This window comes from Stenella coeruleoalba (assembly GCF_951394435.1).
Source record: "Stenella coeruleoalba genome assembly, chromosome: 2".
Classification (NCBI taxonomy): Eukaryota; Metazoa; Chordata; class Mammalia; order Artiodactyla; family Delphinidae; genus Stenella; species Stenella coeruleoalba.
The window spans coordinates 147,551,813-147,571,614 of record NC_137147.1 but is presented as its reverse complement, the minus strand read 5'-3'; the positions used below and the strand labels follow the sequence as shown (position 1 = coordinate 147,571,614).

Genomic DNA, 19,802 nt, shown 5'->3' with positions numbered 1-19,802 from the left:
ATTTGTCTTCAGGGTTCTAAAATTTCTGGTCTATCCTTCTTTTGATGTTTAAAGAAAAGGACCATATGTTTGTTATAAGGGGATGTCATGGATCTTTGTTGTTTTGGAGACTGATGGCATCCATTCCAATTTCTTTGGGTCATAGCAATTTTATTTCCCTTCGGAGCTTGAAATCTGTGCAGAGTGTTCCAATGACAGGAGTGCCATCCCTGCAGCTGTACCTGTAGGATGCTGGGCAGTGGTTCCTGCTGCCTGGACCCTAGGAAATACCTTTTCTTTTCTCTTTTTTTTTTTTTTTTTTGATGTGGACCAATTTCAAAGTCTTTATTGAATTTGTTACAATATTTTATGTTTTGGTTTTTTTGGCCATGAGGCATGTGGGATCTTAGCTCCCCAACCAGGGATCAAACCCATACCCGCTGCATTGGAAGGCAAAGTCTTAACCACTGGACCGCCAGGGAAGTCCCAGAAATACCTTTCGTGTCTTTTTCTCAGTCTGGATCCCCAGCTACCCTGTTGATTGTGTGCACTTCTCCCCTATATCCTTCCAATAAATTCCAGATTTTCCAACTAAGTTAGCCAGAGTCAGGTTCAATTGCCGGCAGCCAAAGAACTCTAATGGTATCCAGGGGGCATAGAACGCTGAAGAGATTGCTGTAGATAATTTACTTGTTTTTGGAAGGTGGTGTCTATATTTAGAATGATCTTTCCAGTTTTATATTTGAGTGCTAAAGCAATTTTATCCCAGAGGCTGAATAACTTGGCAACCCCAAGTTGACACCTTCACAAAATTAAAAAAACCCAACTTAAACATTTCAGTTTTGAAAAGAGAGATATATTAGGGGGCTGATAGCCCTGCTGCACTCAAATCTAGAGAGGGCGATAGATAAAATCAAAGTGATTGGGGATAAATAATGATTCTCAGATTCCTGTTCCCTCCACCAGTGGCAAGAAATGGGTCACAAAAAAATGCAAACACCCCTATGTCTCATGTTAGAAGGTAGTGTGACCTCCCCATTTCTCTATGAGTACTCTGCTGGGTTCTCTTTGTTTATGTGGGTGGCGGACAGACCAGAGACTGGAGACAATCTATTCCACATTACTGTCCTCAGGTCAAAGCAGAGAGTGTAACTCTACCCTTAGAAAGCTCTGGACTGAATTTTTTCTGTCCCCGTAAGAGGGGATAGTGCTTTAGCTGCAGCTGTGGGATCTGGGGAATAACTTTCCCTTTGTACTAATCCAACCATCAGAACCATTTAAAATATATAATTTACAACCTCAGCTGAGCCCTCAGAGCTGTTGAAAGTTCCTTCATTCTAGGAAGCCCTCGCTACCAGTTCCCTCCCTGGCCCCAGTTCTTTTTCCCTTAATGTATCCTGGGCACCCAGCACTTGATGCTGTTACCGTAGTATTTACTGAATAGGACTGACATTGTTTCTTTGCAAGTCTGTATCCCCTGATAGAATGGGAGCCCTTCAAAAAAGAAAAGGGTGGGATAGGGAGGGTGGGAGGGAGACGCAAGAGGGAGGGGATATGGGGATATAGGTATACATATAAGCTGATACACTTTGTTATACAGCAGAAACTAACACACCATTGTAAAGCAATTATACTCTAATAAAGATGTTTAAAAAAAAAGAAAGGAGCTTTGTCTTACTCATCTTCACATTGTCCAGCACAATGTTTAGAGCAAAATGCCATGAATGCTTGTTAAGTGAATAAATGCCTATTTCAGACTGAAGCCCATTGCAGATCTTACGGTAGCAAACAGAACTAGAAGAGACTCTGAGGTCACTTGTGCAAACTGCATCCTTTTCAGATGACGCATCCTAGGCCCAGGGAAGTGAAGAGACTTCTCTGAGATCTCAAGGCCAGTAAGTGGCAGTGCTGAGACAAAACCCAGACTGTTAAACTCCAGAGATAAGCTCCTTTCACTTTTCTGCTTTGCCTCTTGGAAGCTCCTCTAGAACCCCGATCTTAGGTAACCAACTCTCAAATGTGACAGGCAGTGCTTTTCAGTCATTCTTTGCTTTCTGAGTATTTCTACTCCCTCAGGAAGAATTTCTTCATGAAACTAGGTAATTAAAGCTTTAGTTCTCACTGAGTTCTCCCCTGCCCCCTCATTCCTTTGGTGTGAGTTCATTGAACTGCTTAGATAATTACAGTTAATAGCAAACATACCTAGGAATCCAAAGTCATTAGTCATTGAGGCTTTTGCTAATTATTTTTCTTTAAGATGTGTTTTTAACACGATTTTTCAGTAATGTGTATTTAAGACGATTTTTAAATAATTTAAAATGCAGTGAGTTTTTCCATCTGAAACACATTTTATGTAATGATTATTCTTCCCTTAACCAGACAGCACTCTTCCATTTACATATATTTTTGGAGTGTGCAGTTTGCAAATGAATAGATGATTTCCGTTGTAGAGAGGGAAGTCTGAGTAAAATCTAATTCTGGAAAAAAATTTACTTTGCATATATGAGCATTTACTTTTTTGTAGCTGGTAATAATTATATATCATTATAAAGTAACAGAAGAAAGTTTGGAAATTTAATAGACTTTTTTATGAAACACTAATTACATAGTTTTATATGTATTGTGAGCCTAAGCATGTTTACCCAAACATAACCAAAATTAGGATGCTTAATGAGACATCAGAATTGTCACATTGTAGCCAAACTGTTAAAATGAAATCATGGTGTAGATTAAAAGTACTAAGCGGAAGTCTTTATATATAAGCAATATAAAATTAGGAGGGTGGATGTTATGCAAAGGCAATATGCATATTTAAAGCAAAGAGATGTGAAGATACTCAAATTGTATTTAAATGATATGAAAGGTGTATTTTTTGTCTATAGATTCTTAATGAATTTCTTCTGTAAATTGCCTGGTTTTTAGGTTATTTTCATGACTGGTTTACACTGGTTTTTCAGTTCACTCAGTAAAATTTTACTGGGTATTTGTTTTGTAAAAATCTGTCCCTGCAGGTGATTTTGTATTAGAAAACTAAAGCTGAAACCATTCTTGACAGGTACAGCTCAGTCGAGGCTCCTGATAGAGCTAGTCGAATTGAGATATGTTAATACTGTATCTTGGTAAATTTGCCTCAATAAGTCTTTATGGTTATCACGTGGCTCTGTACACGGTTATACACAGGAAGAAAAGTAAAATACGTTGTCAGACCACTAGCCTATGTGATCTTCAAGAACTAGAGCTGAGTCTTACTTTTTCCATTTCTAGCACCTACACAGTACAGTGTCTAGCACATTGTAGGAGCTCAAGACGTCTTTCATAATCAAAGGCTCTGGGGTCCTTGGTTCTTCGAGAATCCTGTACTTATTGCCCATATTCTGTCAGCAGATTCCAGTGTCAAAACAGATGACTCTGTGGGCTAGTGTCTAGTAGGTGCTTGATAAATGTTGAATGAAAGAATCTATTGTTTTAATACATCCCGACTCATTGTCTCTATTGGCAGTTTGCCTTGCTATGTGGAGTATGTTATCAATTATTTATTCCTCAGAAACTTTCCACAGATTATCATCATCATTATAAATTCAAAAGAGGTGATGTAGTCAACTATGAATTATACACGTCTGGATTATCCATACCGCCTTTGATTTAAGCTCATATCAGCCCCTGGGAGCCGAATCCTGGTAAGCAGTCCATGGCTCTTTTGTGGGGTAAGCTTTCCCTTTCATGCCAGTTTGATGGCTTAGGGAAGTGGTTGGGACCCCCATGTCCCCTTGGGGCTTTCAGCATGTCTTTGGCCAGGGTCTGCTACCCGGCTGATTAGAATCTGCAGACCTACTCTTGGTTTCCATGTGCTCAGGCTTCATGATGTCCGGCTGGCTTGGGGTGTTGGCTTTGACTTAGGTGGGAAATGGGAAAAATGTATCAAACCCTCATCTAATTGACTAGATTACACATAATTTCCTAGCTTAATAATTTGCAAATGGGCTACTGAAGAGTTTGCTGAACTCAAGTGATATGTGCAGAGTTGGGCCTTATTGGCAAGTCACAGCAGAGGTGTGGACCATAATGTTAATGTATAGTTGGACGGACAGACAGGACCTTGGTTCAGTGTGAATCTAGGCCTGTCAACGAGGAGAGAATCTTAGCTATTGGACCTCATATAGTTACCTGAAAAGGGAATTTCAGCCTGCAGCTGCATGATCTTGTCCCACTGGAACAGGTATATTAGCAGAGGGACTTCGATGATTATCGTGTGTATTAGTCCGAGACCGCCAAAGACATAGAACCAATAAATAGGATATATTTACTATAAGGTATTGGCTCACATGATTATGGAGACTGAGGAGTTCCACCATCTGCCATCTGCCATCTGGAGAACAGGAAAGCCGGTGGTGTAATTCCAAGGCCTGAGAGCCAGAGAACCAATAGTGTAGATTCCACTCCAGGTCTGAAGACCCGAGACCCAGGAGCGCTGAGGGCTGGAGAAGATCAGTGTCCCAGCTTAGTCAGGCAGAAAGCGAATTCCACCTTGCTTCCCCTTTTATTTTTTTTCTATTATGACACTCAGTGTATTGGATGATGCCTCCCCACATTGGGGAGGGCCTTCTGCTTTTAACTAAGTTCACCGATTCAAATGCTAATCTCTTCTGGAAACACTCTCACAGACACACCCAGGAATAATGTTTATCCAGCTGTCTGGGGATCCCATGGCATATCATTAACTACGATTAATGATCCAATTTTTTTTTTTTTTCTTTTAACTCCACCTGCTAGACTTGGCTTGTCATGTGGCTTGACTCTAGGGGGAGAAGGTAGTGAATGGAGTTTGAATATTTGTTTAGTTCTGAATATTTGATAGAAGTTTTCCCAAAGTAAATTAACAAGTTGGTGTTTAGGTGTCTGCCCTGTCTCTAATACATTTTAGCTTGTCTGACTCCATCTTTGAGGGCCTGAGAAGCTCCAGCCACCAGCTAGATAAGAGTCTCTGAGCCTTCAGTGTAGATGATCAAATCCTGGAACATGGAGCTAAAATAATTGACAAATTACTCAGCTACCTGCTGGGAGCCAGGCCTTATTTAGAGGCACTGGGGCTAAAGCAGCAACCCAGGCATGCAAGGTCCTTGCTTTCAGGCCTGCTGTACATTCTGGTGGGGCTTATAGGAGTAAACCCTAAGTAGCCGAGGTAATTTCAGCCTAAGTCCAGGGCTCTGGTGAGATAATACGATGGAGAGTGATCGTGGGGCTATTTTAGGAAGGGTGATGGGGGTCTAAGGTGACATGTGAACTGAGACTGGGGTGACAGAAGGACCAGCCAAGCCGAGGTGGTGGTGTCGGGGCAGGAGACACACAGAGAAGAGAACATACCAGAGAAAAGGCTCGGCAGCTTCCAAGGCCATAAGACAGAAGAAGCTCGGCCTGTTGGAGGAGCAGAAAGAGGACCAATGGAACTGTAGTGTCATTGGTGGTGGTGGGGGTGGGGGGTGATGGGAAGCCATTATTTAATTTTAAGCAAAAGAATTTAGAGAATTCCTTCATATGCTTGGTGCTGAGGATACACGAGTGAATAAACCAGATTAAAAACCCTTGCCCTCGCGTTGCTTATGGACTGATTTGTGTGTCAGAAAGATCACTCTGGCTGCTGCCTGGAGAAGGGAATGTAGGGAAGCAAGAACAGAGGCAGGGAGACAGGCTGGGGGTATCCAGAGCGGCTTGGATTAGGGTGTCAGGGTGGAGATGGGGAAAGGTGGATCGATTCAGGATCTGTCTTGGAGGTCAAGCTGATAGGACTTCCTGCATGTTGGCGTTAGAGAGACTTCTGTTTAGGACTTGGCAAGCATTAGGGACCCATTGAATATCCAGGTGGAATGCCAAGAAGGCAGTTGATATATGAGGCTGGAACTCTGGGGCGTTTGAAGTGCTAGTGTGAAGATTAAAAATCTATGTAAGAAGATGCTGTCTTATAAGGCCCCCTGTCCTACTGTAATTGGGCCCTTCTCCATGTGATATTGGAGTCGCACTTTCATTTTCAAATCCTCACAAATCCAGGAAGAGTTGAAGAAGGAGAAGCATGGAGGGCTGTTTCTTCTTGGTCATCCCTAGGCACCCCTAGCCTGTCTGGGTGGTGAGGTCCCCGGGTGTGGGTCCTCATCACCTTTGCATAAACGGCATGATAGAATGCTATGAGGCTCACACAATGGTGCCATTTCCTACTGCCTCTGGGAAGGAATCTTCCTTAAAGATAGGCCCTATATTAGAAAAAATAAATGAAGACCCGGGACATCACTTTTTCAAGGGGGCCGGCCTCTTCTCTCTGCTCATGTGGGTTTAGGCCACGCACTTTCCACCCTGTAGTCACAACTGCTGCAGCTGAGCTTCCTGAAGGCAGGCCTGGTGCACAGCACATAGTAGGCCTACAGAAAAGAGTTTCTTGAATTGAATTGGCAGTAATGGAGAGTTGATGATATACTTTGGGTTGTAACCTTTTTAAAGTAAACATATCATGATGATATATCGTCCCAAAATGACAAATTAGGAAATGTTTCTGGCTTTACAGAGGGATTGTTTTTCTAAGGCTTCATCATAGAATTCCTTTAATAGTAACCTCTCTGATCTCTCTGTGCTATATGTATAGCTGATTCACTTTGTTATAAAGCAGAAATTAACACACCATTGTAAAGCAATTGTACTCCAATAAAGATGTTAAAAAATAAGTAAATAAAATAAAGTGACATCCTTCAGATTAAAAAAAAAAAGTAACCTCTCTAATGCCTTCTCTTTTCACATAACTTTTCAGTAATGTGAATATTGTGTTAAGTTCAGACACAATTCTTTTCTGTATTACTCAAAGAAAGCACTTCTAATTTTATATCTTATTCATCTCCATAAGAATTCTGAAAGATAAATGGGCTTTTCTTGTTTCTAAGCAGTAAAACACACATACATATGCATACTTTTTTTTCTGGCTTTAAAAATAGTGTAAGCCCATTGTGGAAAATACAAAAAAGAGGAATCAACCATAATCTAACCCTAGAGATAAGCAAGTCATTAATATTCTAGTATTATTTTTTATGTACCTTATACAGAGCTGGGATCACGCCGTGTATTTATTTTGTACCCTTTCTTTTTGCTTACTATTAAATTGTACATATTTTCTCTTGTTTTTAAAAGCTCCTCATGAACCTCCTACTGGTGCATAATAATGTACCATGCAGATAGCTTGTAAAATACTTGGTATTGCATCACACTATGAAGGCATCTTTGTGCATTCATTTTTGTCATTCATCTTATTATTTGCTTTATGATTAATTTCAAGAACTAGAGTTACAGGGTCAAAGGTTATGAACATTATGAATATATTTTGAAGGATCATACTCTGGAAAAGTTGTATTGTGAAGGGCCAACTGTGCATTTTCAATTTTTGATATGCATTTTAATATTATAAATTTAAAGTATTTCCTTCTTTAATACATGGAAATGGTGTGATTTTAAAAGTTTTTTTGTCTAAATTTTTTTAAAATTATTTTATTTATTTTTGGCTGTGTTGGGTCTTCATTACTGCGTGCAGGCTTTCTCTAGTTGCGGCGAGCGGGGGCTACTGTTCATTGTGATGCGCAGGCTTCTCATTGCGGTGGCTTCTCGTTGCGGAGCACAGGCTCTAGGCGTGTGGGCTTCAGTAGTTGTGGCACACGGGCTCAGTAGTTGTGGCTTGCGGGCTCTAGAGTGCAGACTCATTAGTTGTGGCACACGGGCTTAGTTGCTCTGCGGCATGTGGGATCTTCCCGGACCAGGGCTGGAACCCGTGTCTCCTGCGTTGGCAGGTGGATTCTTAACCACTGCGCCGCCAGCAAGGACTAAAAGTTTTAATAATAGACTTTATTTGTTTAGAGCCTCTTAAGGTTCACAGCAAAACTGAGCAGAAAGAGCAGGGTTCCCATATACATACTCCCAGTCCCCACAAAGGTACAGCCTTCCCCACTATCCTTATCTGCAGCACAGTGGTGCATTATAATGGTATGGTTTTTATTTCCTGTTTCTTTGCTTGTAGAAAGGTTGAACTTTTTTTAAAATTTTATCTTTTTTCAATGGTTATTTTCCACTTATCGTTTTATTTTTTTAATTTATGTATTTTTTGATATGGACCTTTTTTTTTTTTTTTTTTGCGGTACAGGGGCCTCTCACTGTTGTGGCCTTTCCCATTGCGGAGCACAGGCTCCAGATGCACAGGCTCAGCGGCCATGGCTCACGGGCCTAGCCACTCCGCAGCATGTGGGATCCTCTCGGACCGGGGCACGAACCCGTGTCTCCTGCATTGGCAGGCGGACTCTCAACCACTGCGCCACCAGGGAAGCCCCTGATGTGGACCATTTTTAAAGTCTTTATTGAATTTGTTACAATATTGCTTCTGTTTTTAATGTCTTTTTTTTTTTTTTTTTGGCTGCACTGGGTCTTTGTTGCTGCGTGCAGGCTTTCTCTAGTTGCGGTGAGCGGGGCTACTCTTTGTTGCAGTACACAGGCTTCTCATTGTGGTGGCTTCTTTTGTTGCGGAGCACAGGCTCTAGGCGCACGGCCTTCAATAGTTGTGGCTCGAGGGTTCTAGAGCGCAGGCTCAGTAGTTGTGGCGCACGGGCTTAGTTGCTCCATGGCATGTGGGATCTTCCCGGGCCAGGGCTCGAACCTGTGTCCCCTGCATTGGCAGGCGGGTTCTTAACCACTGCGCCACCAGGGAAGTCCTATTGCTTCTGTTTTATGTTTTGGTTTTTTGGCCATGAGGCATGTGGGATATTAGCCAAACCTGACCAGGTGATCGAACCCACAACCTCTGCATTAGAAGGCGAAGTCTTAACCACTGAACCACCAGGGAAGTCCCAGAAAGGTTGAACCTTCAAAAAAATGTGTTGTTTAATTATTTTTAGCACCTGTTTGGTGAATTGCTCTTCATGGTCTTTGCTTAGTGATTTTTTTGACTGAGAAACAACTCAGATGAAATGATTGGTTGGAGCCTTTGTCATTTCGCCAGTGTCTAATGCAGTGTTTCTCCAGGAGTGGTCTGTGGACCATGACCATCTGCATTTCTGGGCCCGTTCCCTCACTTTGATTCCCTGGGAGTAGGGCCCAGGAACCTGTGTGTTTAACAAGCCACTTGGGGATCCTTACACACCCCAAAGGTGGATGAGAACCCACGGTCTTAAGCCTTATTATAAACAAAGATTTGAAGCATTATGTATAAAAAAATAAGTATTACTTTCTATTAACTGTGACAAATAAGCGTTATTTCCTATTAAAAGAGAAAGAGCTCCCCTTTGCCTTCTCATCAGTGGGAGTGTCAGAACCAGATTAGTCAGATCTCAAGTTTTCTTGCAAGAGTGTGTTCCAATGACTAACGTTTTATCATTCACAGGTGATTGTAACTGGTTTGCATTCTTCTATTCTGTTGAGCAGGTTCATTCAGAAAAAGCTGGAAACTACAGCAAATAACAGATAGGTCTAGCAGTTCCAAATTCCTTCCAGTGAAATTTTTTTACTGTCACTGTCAGTATCACTCCGTCAATGGTGACTCCAGCCAGGTTTCCAATAAGGAAAACACAGAATCCTCACATTCCTCATTTCTGCTTTTTACAAGGAAGTTTGAAAATCCTAAAAAACTGTATATAAGTGTACTATTCTGCATATATGTTATACTTAAAAAATAGTTGATAGTGGAACTTCCCTGGCCATCCAGTGGTTAAGACTCCACGCTTCCACTGCAGGGGGCACGGGTTCGATCCCTGGTTGGGGAACTAAGGTCCTACATGCTGCACAGCGTGGCCGATAAATAAATAAATAAAATTTTAAAATATAGTTGATAGAAGGGAGCACAAAAACGATTTATGCAAGCATAAATCTATCGTCTAATAGGGCTTCCCCATTCAATTGCAAATTGGACTGCAAATTGACAGTATACCGGAAATCATCAAACTTCTAGAAATGGTAACAAGTAGCTACACGTGAATGTATCTTTAAACCTCTAGATTGGTGCAGGAGGTGATAGGAAGGTAGTGGCTTAGTGTGCCTTCTTCCCTATTCCCAGTTCCAGTGCCAGCTTCCTGAACAGCTGGGATGGGCAGGCAGGAAGGCCTGGAGGAGCCAGCAGAGACCTTGCTGGGGAGAGCCTGGGAGACAGGTCCTTGATGCCATGGTTTAGGAGTAAGAGAGAGAAGGCCGGTCTCACTGGCCTTGTGCACCATGTGTCTGAGCTGGTCTCCTGTCCTTAACGAGGTGGAGGCAGGCGAGGAGGGGCTGTAGAGATGGGCTGTGTCCCTGCTGGCTCCAGGCTGGGAGGGCTGCAGAGAGAAGGACACAGAGATGCTTCCTCCCGGCACCTCACCTGGATCCTGGTTCTGTGCTCTCATCGGCTGCACCTCCAGCTCATAAGCTCCTTCCATTACACCTAGGACTACCTACTTAATCTCACTCCAATGAGCGGAGAACAAAAAGAAACATCACACTTAAGTGGGCCCAGAAGCCAGAGGGAGGAAGAATAAGCACAGCCCTTAGAACAGACCCAAATGAAATAGGAAACAGGTGGCCCTTGCATGAAAAATAATTAGGGTATGTTATGGCCTGAATGTTTGTGTCCCCTCCCCCAAATTCATGTTTGAAGCTCTAACCCACAGTGTGATGGTATTTAGAGGTGGGGCCTTTGGGTGGTGACTAGGTTTAGGATGAGGTCATGGGGGTGGGCCCTTATGATGGGATTAGTGCTCTTATAAGAAGAGAAAGAGAGACCAGAACTTCCTCTTTCTGGCACGTGAGGACATGGTGAGAAGGCAACAGTCTGCAAGCTAGGAAGAGAGCCCTCATAGGACACGACCATGCTGGCACCTGGATCTTAGAGTTCCTAGCCTTCAGAACTGCAAGAAAGAAACGTTTTTTGTTTATGAGTCACTCAGTCTGTGGTGTTTTGTTACAATAGCTCCAACTGAGTAATAAGACAGAGTGCTTAAGGAGATCCAGGTACAACGTAAAATTTCTTCCTTGAACTTAAATTTTTAAAAGTCAGTAGATGATCTAGAGGCAAGGATGGTTACTTTTATGAATTGAATTAGTTACCCACAAGACAAAGTAGAAGAAGTGCTGAAACATCAGTGCCAGATACAAAGAGAGGGAAACCATGGGGGAAAAGATACAAGACTTAGAGGACAGACCAGGACACCCAGCGTGTGAATAATAGGAATTCCAGAAGGAGACAAAGAAACAGAGGGAAAAGAAAAACCAGTAATTACATAGAAGAAGAAAATTTACCCAAGTTGAAAATAAATCTGAGACTACAGTTTAAAGTGTTCAATGAGTTCTAGGTAGAATCGAATTTTTTAAAAAAAATCCACAATTAGGTACATTCTGATAAAAATCCTGAACTCTAAAGATGGAAAACAAGCATCTAGGCATAAGGAGCCAAGGTGCTTTCAGAGGAAAAAGCATCAGACTTCCTGTCAGCTTCAAAGTTCACTGGGAGAGAAGGCCTTTAGGTCAAGAATTTCATACCCTTTCAGTTTATCACCCACCCTTCAGAGCCAGGGAGGACGATATGAGACACGGCAGGGATCCAGAGAGTCTTTCATCCAAGTGCCTAGTCTGAGGAAAATGCTAGAGGAAGGACTCTAACCAACACACAGAGACTATGCACAGAGACCCTAAGATAGGGGAAAATGAAAAGAAGAAGCACAAAGGTAATTGGTGATCCTTAGAAAAAGACCTGTCATTTCATGTAAATGGATATAAATAAATGCCTGGGACTGGGTAACAGAGTGCTAAAAAAAGAAGAAGAAGGAAAAGATAATTGAAAAAGAAGGCCCTTCTACAAGCAAAATTCTAATTGTATCCCAACTAGAAGTATTGAGTTATTTTAGCAATGCCTAGTTGGTGTGGGGAAAAGCAAGACGGGGAGAAAAGTAAAAATCCTTCCACATAAATCATCTGGGGTTGAAGGATGAAGGAGGGTGGGTGTGAACGTGCTAAATAACTGTCTCTTGTGGAGGAGAGGGGTGCTGTGCAGGGATAGAGCCTGGAGTAGGTGCATACATGGTTATAAATGTTGGGAAAGGGGAGGTAGCCATTCATGGACTAGCAATGGCCAGAACATTCCCCAGTTAACAAGGGGAGAAAAGGCAATGAACGGTAACCTGATTAAACCAGTCAAAATAGGGAAAAGGAGAAGGGAAACAACAACAAAAAGCACCGTAAATTGTAACTCTAAAGTGAGATGTAACAACAGCGTCCTACTGTGTAGCACAGGGAACTATATTCAATATTCTGTGACAAACCATAATGGGAAAGAATATGAAAACGAATATATATTTCTATATATAAAGAATATATATATATCTATAGATACATATATAGATATATATAATGTATAGCTGAGTCACTTTGCTGCACAGAAGAAATTAACACAACATTGTGAATCAACAATACTTCAATAAAATTTAAAAAAAAGAAAGTGAGATGGAAGGACGAATGAAAATATAAGGCAGCATAATGTCATGGTTGAGAGCACAGTCTGTGGGGCCAAGCTCCTGGTGCAAATCCCAGCTCCCTCAGGCATTGCCTGTGGCTTTGGGCAAGTTACTTGATCACATAGAGATTTCACCACCTGTGAAATGGGGATAATAATAGTCCCTCCTTCATAGCGTTTTGTGAGAATTAAACCAGTTATCATACCTATAGCACTTAGAACAGTGTCTGGTGTATAGTTAGACCAAGCAGATATTTGCTTTATTATTTATAAAGTATAGTAGCAATGTTAATAGTAGGTACGATGAAACTTAATATTACAAGCACTAAATCAGATTAAAAAGTTATTATGTAATGGCTATGGCCACTTTGATCATAAATCTGTATGTCCAAATAAAATGGCAGGTAAATATGTAAAGTAAACAGCATTAAAAATGTAAGCAGACCTTGATGAAAGTATCTTACAGTGTAAGAATTCATAACACCTCTTCATCGTTGGAGTGATCTAGTAGACAAAAATAAATAAATAAGTCAGCGAACTCAATCTAATATGCAATATTGAACCTTGAATAGTTTTTTGCATGAAACTTTTGAAAAATCAGTCATGTGCCACAAAGCAAACCACAACACATTCAAAAAATTAAATATATTACAGATCGTATTTTTGATCATAAGCCAGTACAGTTAGAAATAAATAGTAAAAATGATAGAAAAAAATCTCCTTGAAAATGAAGAAATACAATTCTAAGTGATCTTTAGATACCTAGATATCCTTAGACCAAAGAGGAATTCAAAACTGAAATTAAAACAATAAAAAAGAAAACACTTCACACACAACCCGTGGACACAGAAAATACTGTACTAAAATGAAAACGTCGGGGCTTCCCTGGTGGCGCAGTGGTTGAGAGTCCGCCTGCCGATGCAGGGGACACGGGTTCGTGCCCCGGTCCGGGGAGATCCCACATGCCGCGGAGCGGCTGGGCCCGTGAGCCGTGGCCGCTGAGCCTGCACGTCCAGAGCCTGTGCTCCGCAACGGGAGAGGCCACAACAGTGAGAGGCCCGCGTACCGCAAAAAAGAAAAAAAAAAAAAAAGAGAGAAAATGTCTTCATTATTAAGGAAGAAATAGTTAAAGGAACTTGGTACTCATCTTTTAAAATAACAACAAAAAAAAACAAAACAAAGAAAGCAAAAGAGAATAGATACTCAAGTTGACATCAGGCAAATCGGAAATTTTTTTTAAAATGGCTGAAAGGGAAACCATACGAGAAATCAAAAGCTTTCTCTTTGAAAAGAAGGAGGAACTTCCCTGGTGGCGCAGTGGTTAAGAACCCACCTGCCAGTGCAGGGGACATGGATTCAAGCCCTGGTATGGGAAGATCCCACATGCCGTGGAGCAACTAAGCCTGTGCACCACAACTACTGAGCCTGTGTGCCACAACTGCTGAAGCCCGCACACCTAAAGCCCGTGCTCCACAACAAGCGAAGCCACCACACTGTTGGTGAGAAGCAACCACACGGTGGCCTGCGTACTACAACGAAGAGTAGCCCCTACTCGCTGCAACTAGAGAAAGCCTGTGAGCAGCAACGAAGACCCAATGCGGCCAGATAAATAAATAAATACATTTATTTAAAAAAAAAAAAGAAGGAGAGAGTGTGGTAATGGGGTGGCAGGAGTGTGGAGGACAGAATACAGGGAGAGGAGGAGGGAGGGGGAAAGGAGGCGCTGAGCAAAAGGATAAGGAAATGTTCAAAGAAACGTCTGATGCGAACTTTTGCTTTTGAGGGGTCTCCTGTAACCTAGGACTTGGGTTTTCATATCTGTCTGTCTGTCCTTAGTGCTTCTGTCTCAGATTCTTTGCTGGTTTGGCAGGCAGCATTGCAGCATGGTTATGAGCTTGGATTCTCGAGCCAGGCTGCCTGGGTCAGTCCCAGCTAGCCACTTGCTCCCCAGGTGATGTTGGGTTTATCAGTTCAGCTGTCGGTGCCTCACTTCCTGGTCTATAGCACAGGTCTCCTGAGAGTACCTCCCTCACAGGGCGCTGTGTGGATTTGTGCATGTCAGCGTGTATCGCAGCCCTGGGCTCCTCCCAGGACATGCTCAGTAAACGCCACGGATGCCTTCTTCATCTCCATCTTTCCTTTGCAGACTTCCCAGGATGGATGCTCTACCAGTTCATGCTTTTGTGTTGGGTCATTCCATCTTCCAGTAGTTCTGCTTTCATTTAATGTCTTTTCTCTGAGACACATTCTACCATTCCAGTGCTGTATAAATGTTGTTACGAATAGGTACTAGAAAGAATCATTAGCATTTGCTGTATTTACCATGTACTAGGCATTGTGCTAAGTGCTTTGTATGCATTATCTTATGTAATGTTCCCATAAAGTGGCCTTAAGAGTATAATCACCATTACTATCAACAGATGAGGAAAAGGAAGCTCAGAAAACTTGAGACACTTTCCCAGGATCACACAGCTGGAGCGACTGGAATTTGGACCTCTTTGCCTGATGCCCCTCTTCCCCGCCTTTTTCTTGATTTATTATTTCACAGATTTAGGGATCGTTCGCCTAAAACAATGACTATTAAAAAGCACCCTGGCGCGGGGTAAGACCTCTGAACTGTGCTCCACGAGTCCAGGCTTCTAGTCTCAGCTTTGCCTCTTCCTGCAGCGGGACCTCCATCAAGTCACCTGACATCTGAGTCTCAGTGTTTTTACTGGTAAATGCAGGGCCTTGGTCCAAGTGTCATCTCTGAGGTCTCTCTTCTAAGCCCCTGGTTCTCCATGTATATCAGGTGACTATTACAAAGGAGCCTCTTCTGAAAGGAGTTGAACATTCTTGTTTTTACCAAAAGCATAACATGCTTCTGTGGCGGCATGTGAATTCCCGGATGACTCCGTTAGTGTTTTTGTGTGTTGCTCAGGTACTCCAGGAGCAGATCCGCGCCCGGGACAACATTAGCTATGGAACAAATTCTGCCTTAAAGACTCTGGAGATGCGGCAACTCTCCGGCCTGGGAGATCTCCGGGGACGAGTGGCCAGGTAGGTGGTCAGATGTTTGCACCTCTATGTATCAGGAGCGAGTTTTCATCAACTCCATTTTAGTGGGGAATATCTTCATGGAGCCCCAAAGCAAATCCTTTGCTTCTTCTAGTACATCCTCTCCTTTGCCCATAAAATGTAGCAGTGGCAGTTAGACCTTGTTTTGAGCAGCCCTGATTTCTTGCGCTTCTGTATTTGGAGCTGTGTGTGCAGGAGTCGATGAGGGGAGGGCTCAGTTGACCTGAGTAATTTGCTAGGTTAATGTTATGTTTACTGAGCCCAATAATACACAGTTGGGACGTATAGTTTGTGTGTCTTTTTAAAATTTCCCTTTTCTTGTCATTCATTTTTATTTTATTTTCTGAAAGTATTGGTCCGTGGTAGATTGTACATTCGAAAAAGAGATCTTCCCCCTCAGGTAGGAGGAAGAGTGCTGTTCTAGGCACTCACTACTGAAAGGGTGCCCCATGGACCAGTAGCGTCCCTGTCACCTGGGAGCTTGCTGGAGGTGCACAATCTCCAAAGCGTTTGCAGGCCTCTTCTGCCCTCTCTTGCCGTCAAGGGTCAAGCAGGAGTGTACACAGGAGCTGTGGAGATAATACGGGGTTCAAATCATCCTGAGGCGAGAGTGAAAGTGGCCTGCAAAGGGTGGGAGGGGGAAAAGGGGACCACAGGATCCAAGGCCTCTTTGGGATGTTAGGGGGTATTTGTGCAGACAACACATGAAGAGCCCTGAATATTTGGCCTGTGTATTGGGGTCCACTGGATGAACATCTGTCTCACAGCAGAGGGCTCCTGCTTCTACTCTTGTGTGATTTTCTGTCCTCAGCTGGGTGAACTCCAGTCTCAGTATGGCCCTTGGTGAGAGATACCCCGTTGACCCCCTTACCTCTCTCTACCCTCGCACTGTACCTTTCAGCAGTAATCCACTGCTTGCTGTTCCCTGAATGGGCCATGCTCTCCTATATCTGTGCCTTTGCACATGCTGTTCTTGTACCTAGCATGCCTTTTCCCTTCTTTTCTAACTTCTAGTCAGCCTTTAAAGTTCAGCCTCCTCCAGGAAGTCTTCCCAGGTACCCCACTCTCTGTTCTATTGAGTCTCTCTGTTGTCTTGGGGTGGAGTACCGCATCTTTTATTTTTGTACCTTCAGTGCATAGAACAGTCTCTGGAAAACAGTAGGTACTCAATAAATGTTTGTTTGGATGAATTAATGATTTGGAAAATCACTGTAATTAGACTGAGAAAACTTGAATCTTTTCTGTGGAGATCAGCTGAAACGAAACCCCAGCTCTGTTACACCTCTCAGAACTGTGAGGAGTTGAGGAGCTTCAGAGCTACAAGGCAGAGTAAGAACTTCAGGAGAACTTTGGAAATTTTCGTAGTCACTTGAGTTGCAGATGAAGATTAAGCGAGGCGATATATGTAAGAGGCTTAGTGTGTGCATGGGATGGAGTGAATATAGAGCAAATGGGACCTATTATTGTCTCAGGAGCAGCTGCAGTGAAATTATCCTCATAATACTGGTTCTAATTACAAAATTTTGAAATACTTTCAGGAATTTTACATTTTTCTTCTGCAGTTTCTTACTAACTTCTCTACCCAGCTTGTTCTCTCTCTGTAAACAAATGCTTTTACTCCGAAACAATTAAAAAAAACATGTTGGAAGCTCCACATATTTTTGCTTTGTTTTGTGGCTATATTCATCTTTTTCCTGGAACGCTAATGAGACTTTGTTGAAACAAACTCATGTGAAATAAAAATTCCTTGGCGAAGTTTCGGTTTTCTTGCATTGATTATATCATGGTGTTGAAAGGATATGAACTTTTACAGTGATAGTCTGAAATGAGTAGGCTGCAATGTTATTTCAGGTTTTATCTTATAGTGTTCATGGATCCATTGGTGAAGTAATTGATAGGAAACAGGTCCTGATTCCTCCGTGGAGATCCAGCTGGAAAGCGCAAAGGCAAATTATCTATGGAGGTGACAGACACCCCTCCCCCTCTAAGCAGAACACACCCTAAACAGGACTGTCTCAGAGAGTTTCCTACGCCTCCCTAACGCAGAGCTCAGAGTTTAGCTTTCCTGTGCCTAACGAGACATTTGGTCCATTATTTGGCTTATCATCTTCTTTTGTCCAAGACTCAGTGGCTTCATCCACTTTCCTCTATGAGGTCTGTTTGGATGGTGTCAGAGCCTTAGAGGAGAAATACCTGTGTACTGAGGCAGGTGTGCAAGTTCCCTCAGGGTAAGCAAGTCCCGGTGTAAAGAAAAAAATAGGTACTTTGGATATCGTCAAGTTAAAAGTTTTTGGCCATGATAAATAATGCTGTTTTGAACATTCACGTACAAGTTTGTATGGTCATATGTTTTCATTTCTCTTGGATGTGTATTCCTAGGAGTATAGTTGTTGAGTAATATGGTAACCCTGTATTTTACCCTTTGAGGAACAGAACAGCCAGACTGTTTTCCAAAGTGGCTGCACCATTTTATGTTGCCAGCAGCAGCGTACGAGGCTCTGGTTTCTACACATCCTCTTCCACGCGTGTTATATGTCTTTTTGATTATAGCCAAGCTAGTGAGTGTGAAGTGGCATCTTACTGTGGTTTTGATTTGCATTTCCCTAATAACTAAAGGTGGTGAACATCATTTAATGTACTTATTGGTCATCTGTATATTTTCTTTGGAGAACTGTTTATTCAGATCCTTTGCCCCTTCTCAAATTGAGGGGTTTTTTCCCTTAATTATTGAGTTGTAGTAGTTCTTTATATAGTCTAGATACAATTCTCTTGTCAGATAGCTGATTTGAAAAAAATTTCCCCCATTCTAAGGGTTTTCTTTTTATGTTCTTGATTGGGTCTGCTTGGTTCTTTAAAAACAAAAATTCTGTCTCTTTATTGGTATTCTCTGCTTGATGAGACATTGTCAGTATCTCTTCCTTTACTTTTTTTTTTTTTTTTTTTTTGTGGTACGCGGGCCTCTCACTGCTGTGGCCTTTCCCGTCGCGGAGCACAGACTCCGGATGCGCAGGCTCAGCGGCCATGGCTCATGGGCCCAGCCGCTCCGCGGCATGTGGGATCCTCCTGGACCAGGGCACGAACCTGTGTCCCCTGCATCGGCAGGCGGACTCTCAACCACTGCGCCACCAGGGAAGCCCCTCTTCCTTTACTTTTTAAAGCAAGTTTCCTTCATTTCTTTAATCATCTATATTTATGATGGCTGCCTTGAAGTTTTTGTCTTTTAAATTTGACCTCTGTGCTCTCTCACAGGCAGTTTCTTTTGCCTGCTTTTTCCCCTATGTTTATTTCACATTTTCCTGTATCTTTGTATGTCTTACAACTTTTGTTGAAAACTGGATGTTTGAAAAATCTACAAACAATAAATGCTGGAGAGGGTGTGGAGAAAAGGGAACCCTCTTGCACTGTTGGTGGGAATGTAAATTGATACAGCCACTATGGAGAACAGTATGGAGGTTCCTTAAAAAACTAAAAATAGAACTACCATACGACCCAGCAATCCCACTACTGGGTATATACCCTGAGAAAACTGTAATTCAGAAAGAGTCATGTACCAAAATGTTCATTCCAGCTCTATTTACAATAGCCAGGACATGGAAGCAACCTAAGTGTCCATCAACAGATGAATGGTTAAAGAAGATGTGGCATATATATACAATGGAATATTACTCAGCCATAAAAAGAAATGAAATTGAGTTATTTGTAGTGAGGTGGATGGACCTAGAGTCTGTCATACAGAGTGAAGTAAGTCAGAAAGAGAAAAACAAATACCGTATGCTAACACATATATATGGAATCTAAGGGAAAAAAAAAAAAAGGTCATGAAGAACCTAGGGGCAAGATGGGAATAAAGACACAGACCTACTAGAGAATGGAGTTCTCTAGTAGGTCTGTGTATCCCCAATATAATTCTTTTTTTAAAAATTGGCGAATAGCTGATTTACAATATCATGCTACTTTTAGGTGTACAGTACAGTGATATATATATATATATATATTCTTTTTCAGATTCTTTTTCCTTATAGGTTATTACAAAATATTCAGTATAATTCCCTGTGCTATATAGTAGGTCCTTGTTGGTTATCTCTTTTATATATAGTAGTGTGTATATGTCATGTTCTGCTGTTTTTGACAATGTCCTGGGATGTAAATTTCTATGTAGTCTGATTCAATTAAATTATTGCCAGCACTTAAGGGCTTCATGATGTATACATACAATAATTATATATATAATAATTATTATTATATGGAAGATGAGCAACTTAATGTTTTAAGTGTCATT

At 42.0% G+C, this 19,802-nt stretch overlaps 1 protein-coding gene across 7 annotated transcripts in view; it reads left to right on the top strand.

Moving 5' to 3' along the window:
• FAM81A (family with sequence similarity 81 member A) overlaps positions 1–19,802 on the top strand; it is a 123,873-nt gene that overhangs the window by 76,673 nt on the left and 27,398 nt on the right. For all 7 annotated transcript variants that reach the window (XM_079914573.1, XM_079914575.1, XM_079914574.1 and 4 more), the window contains exon 4: positions 15,387–15,505. In XM_079914573.1, coding sequence (XP_079770699.1) covers positions 15,387–15,505 — 119 coding nt within the window. The remainder of the gene's footprint in view (positions 1–15,386; positions 15,506–19,802) is intronic.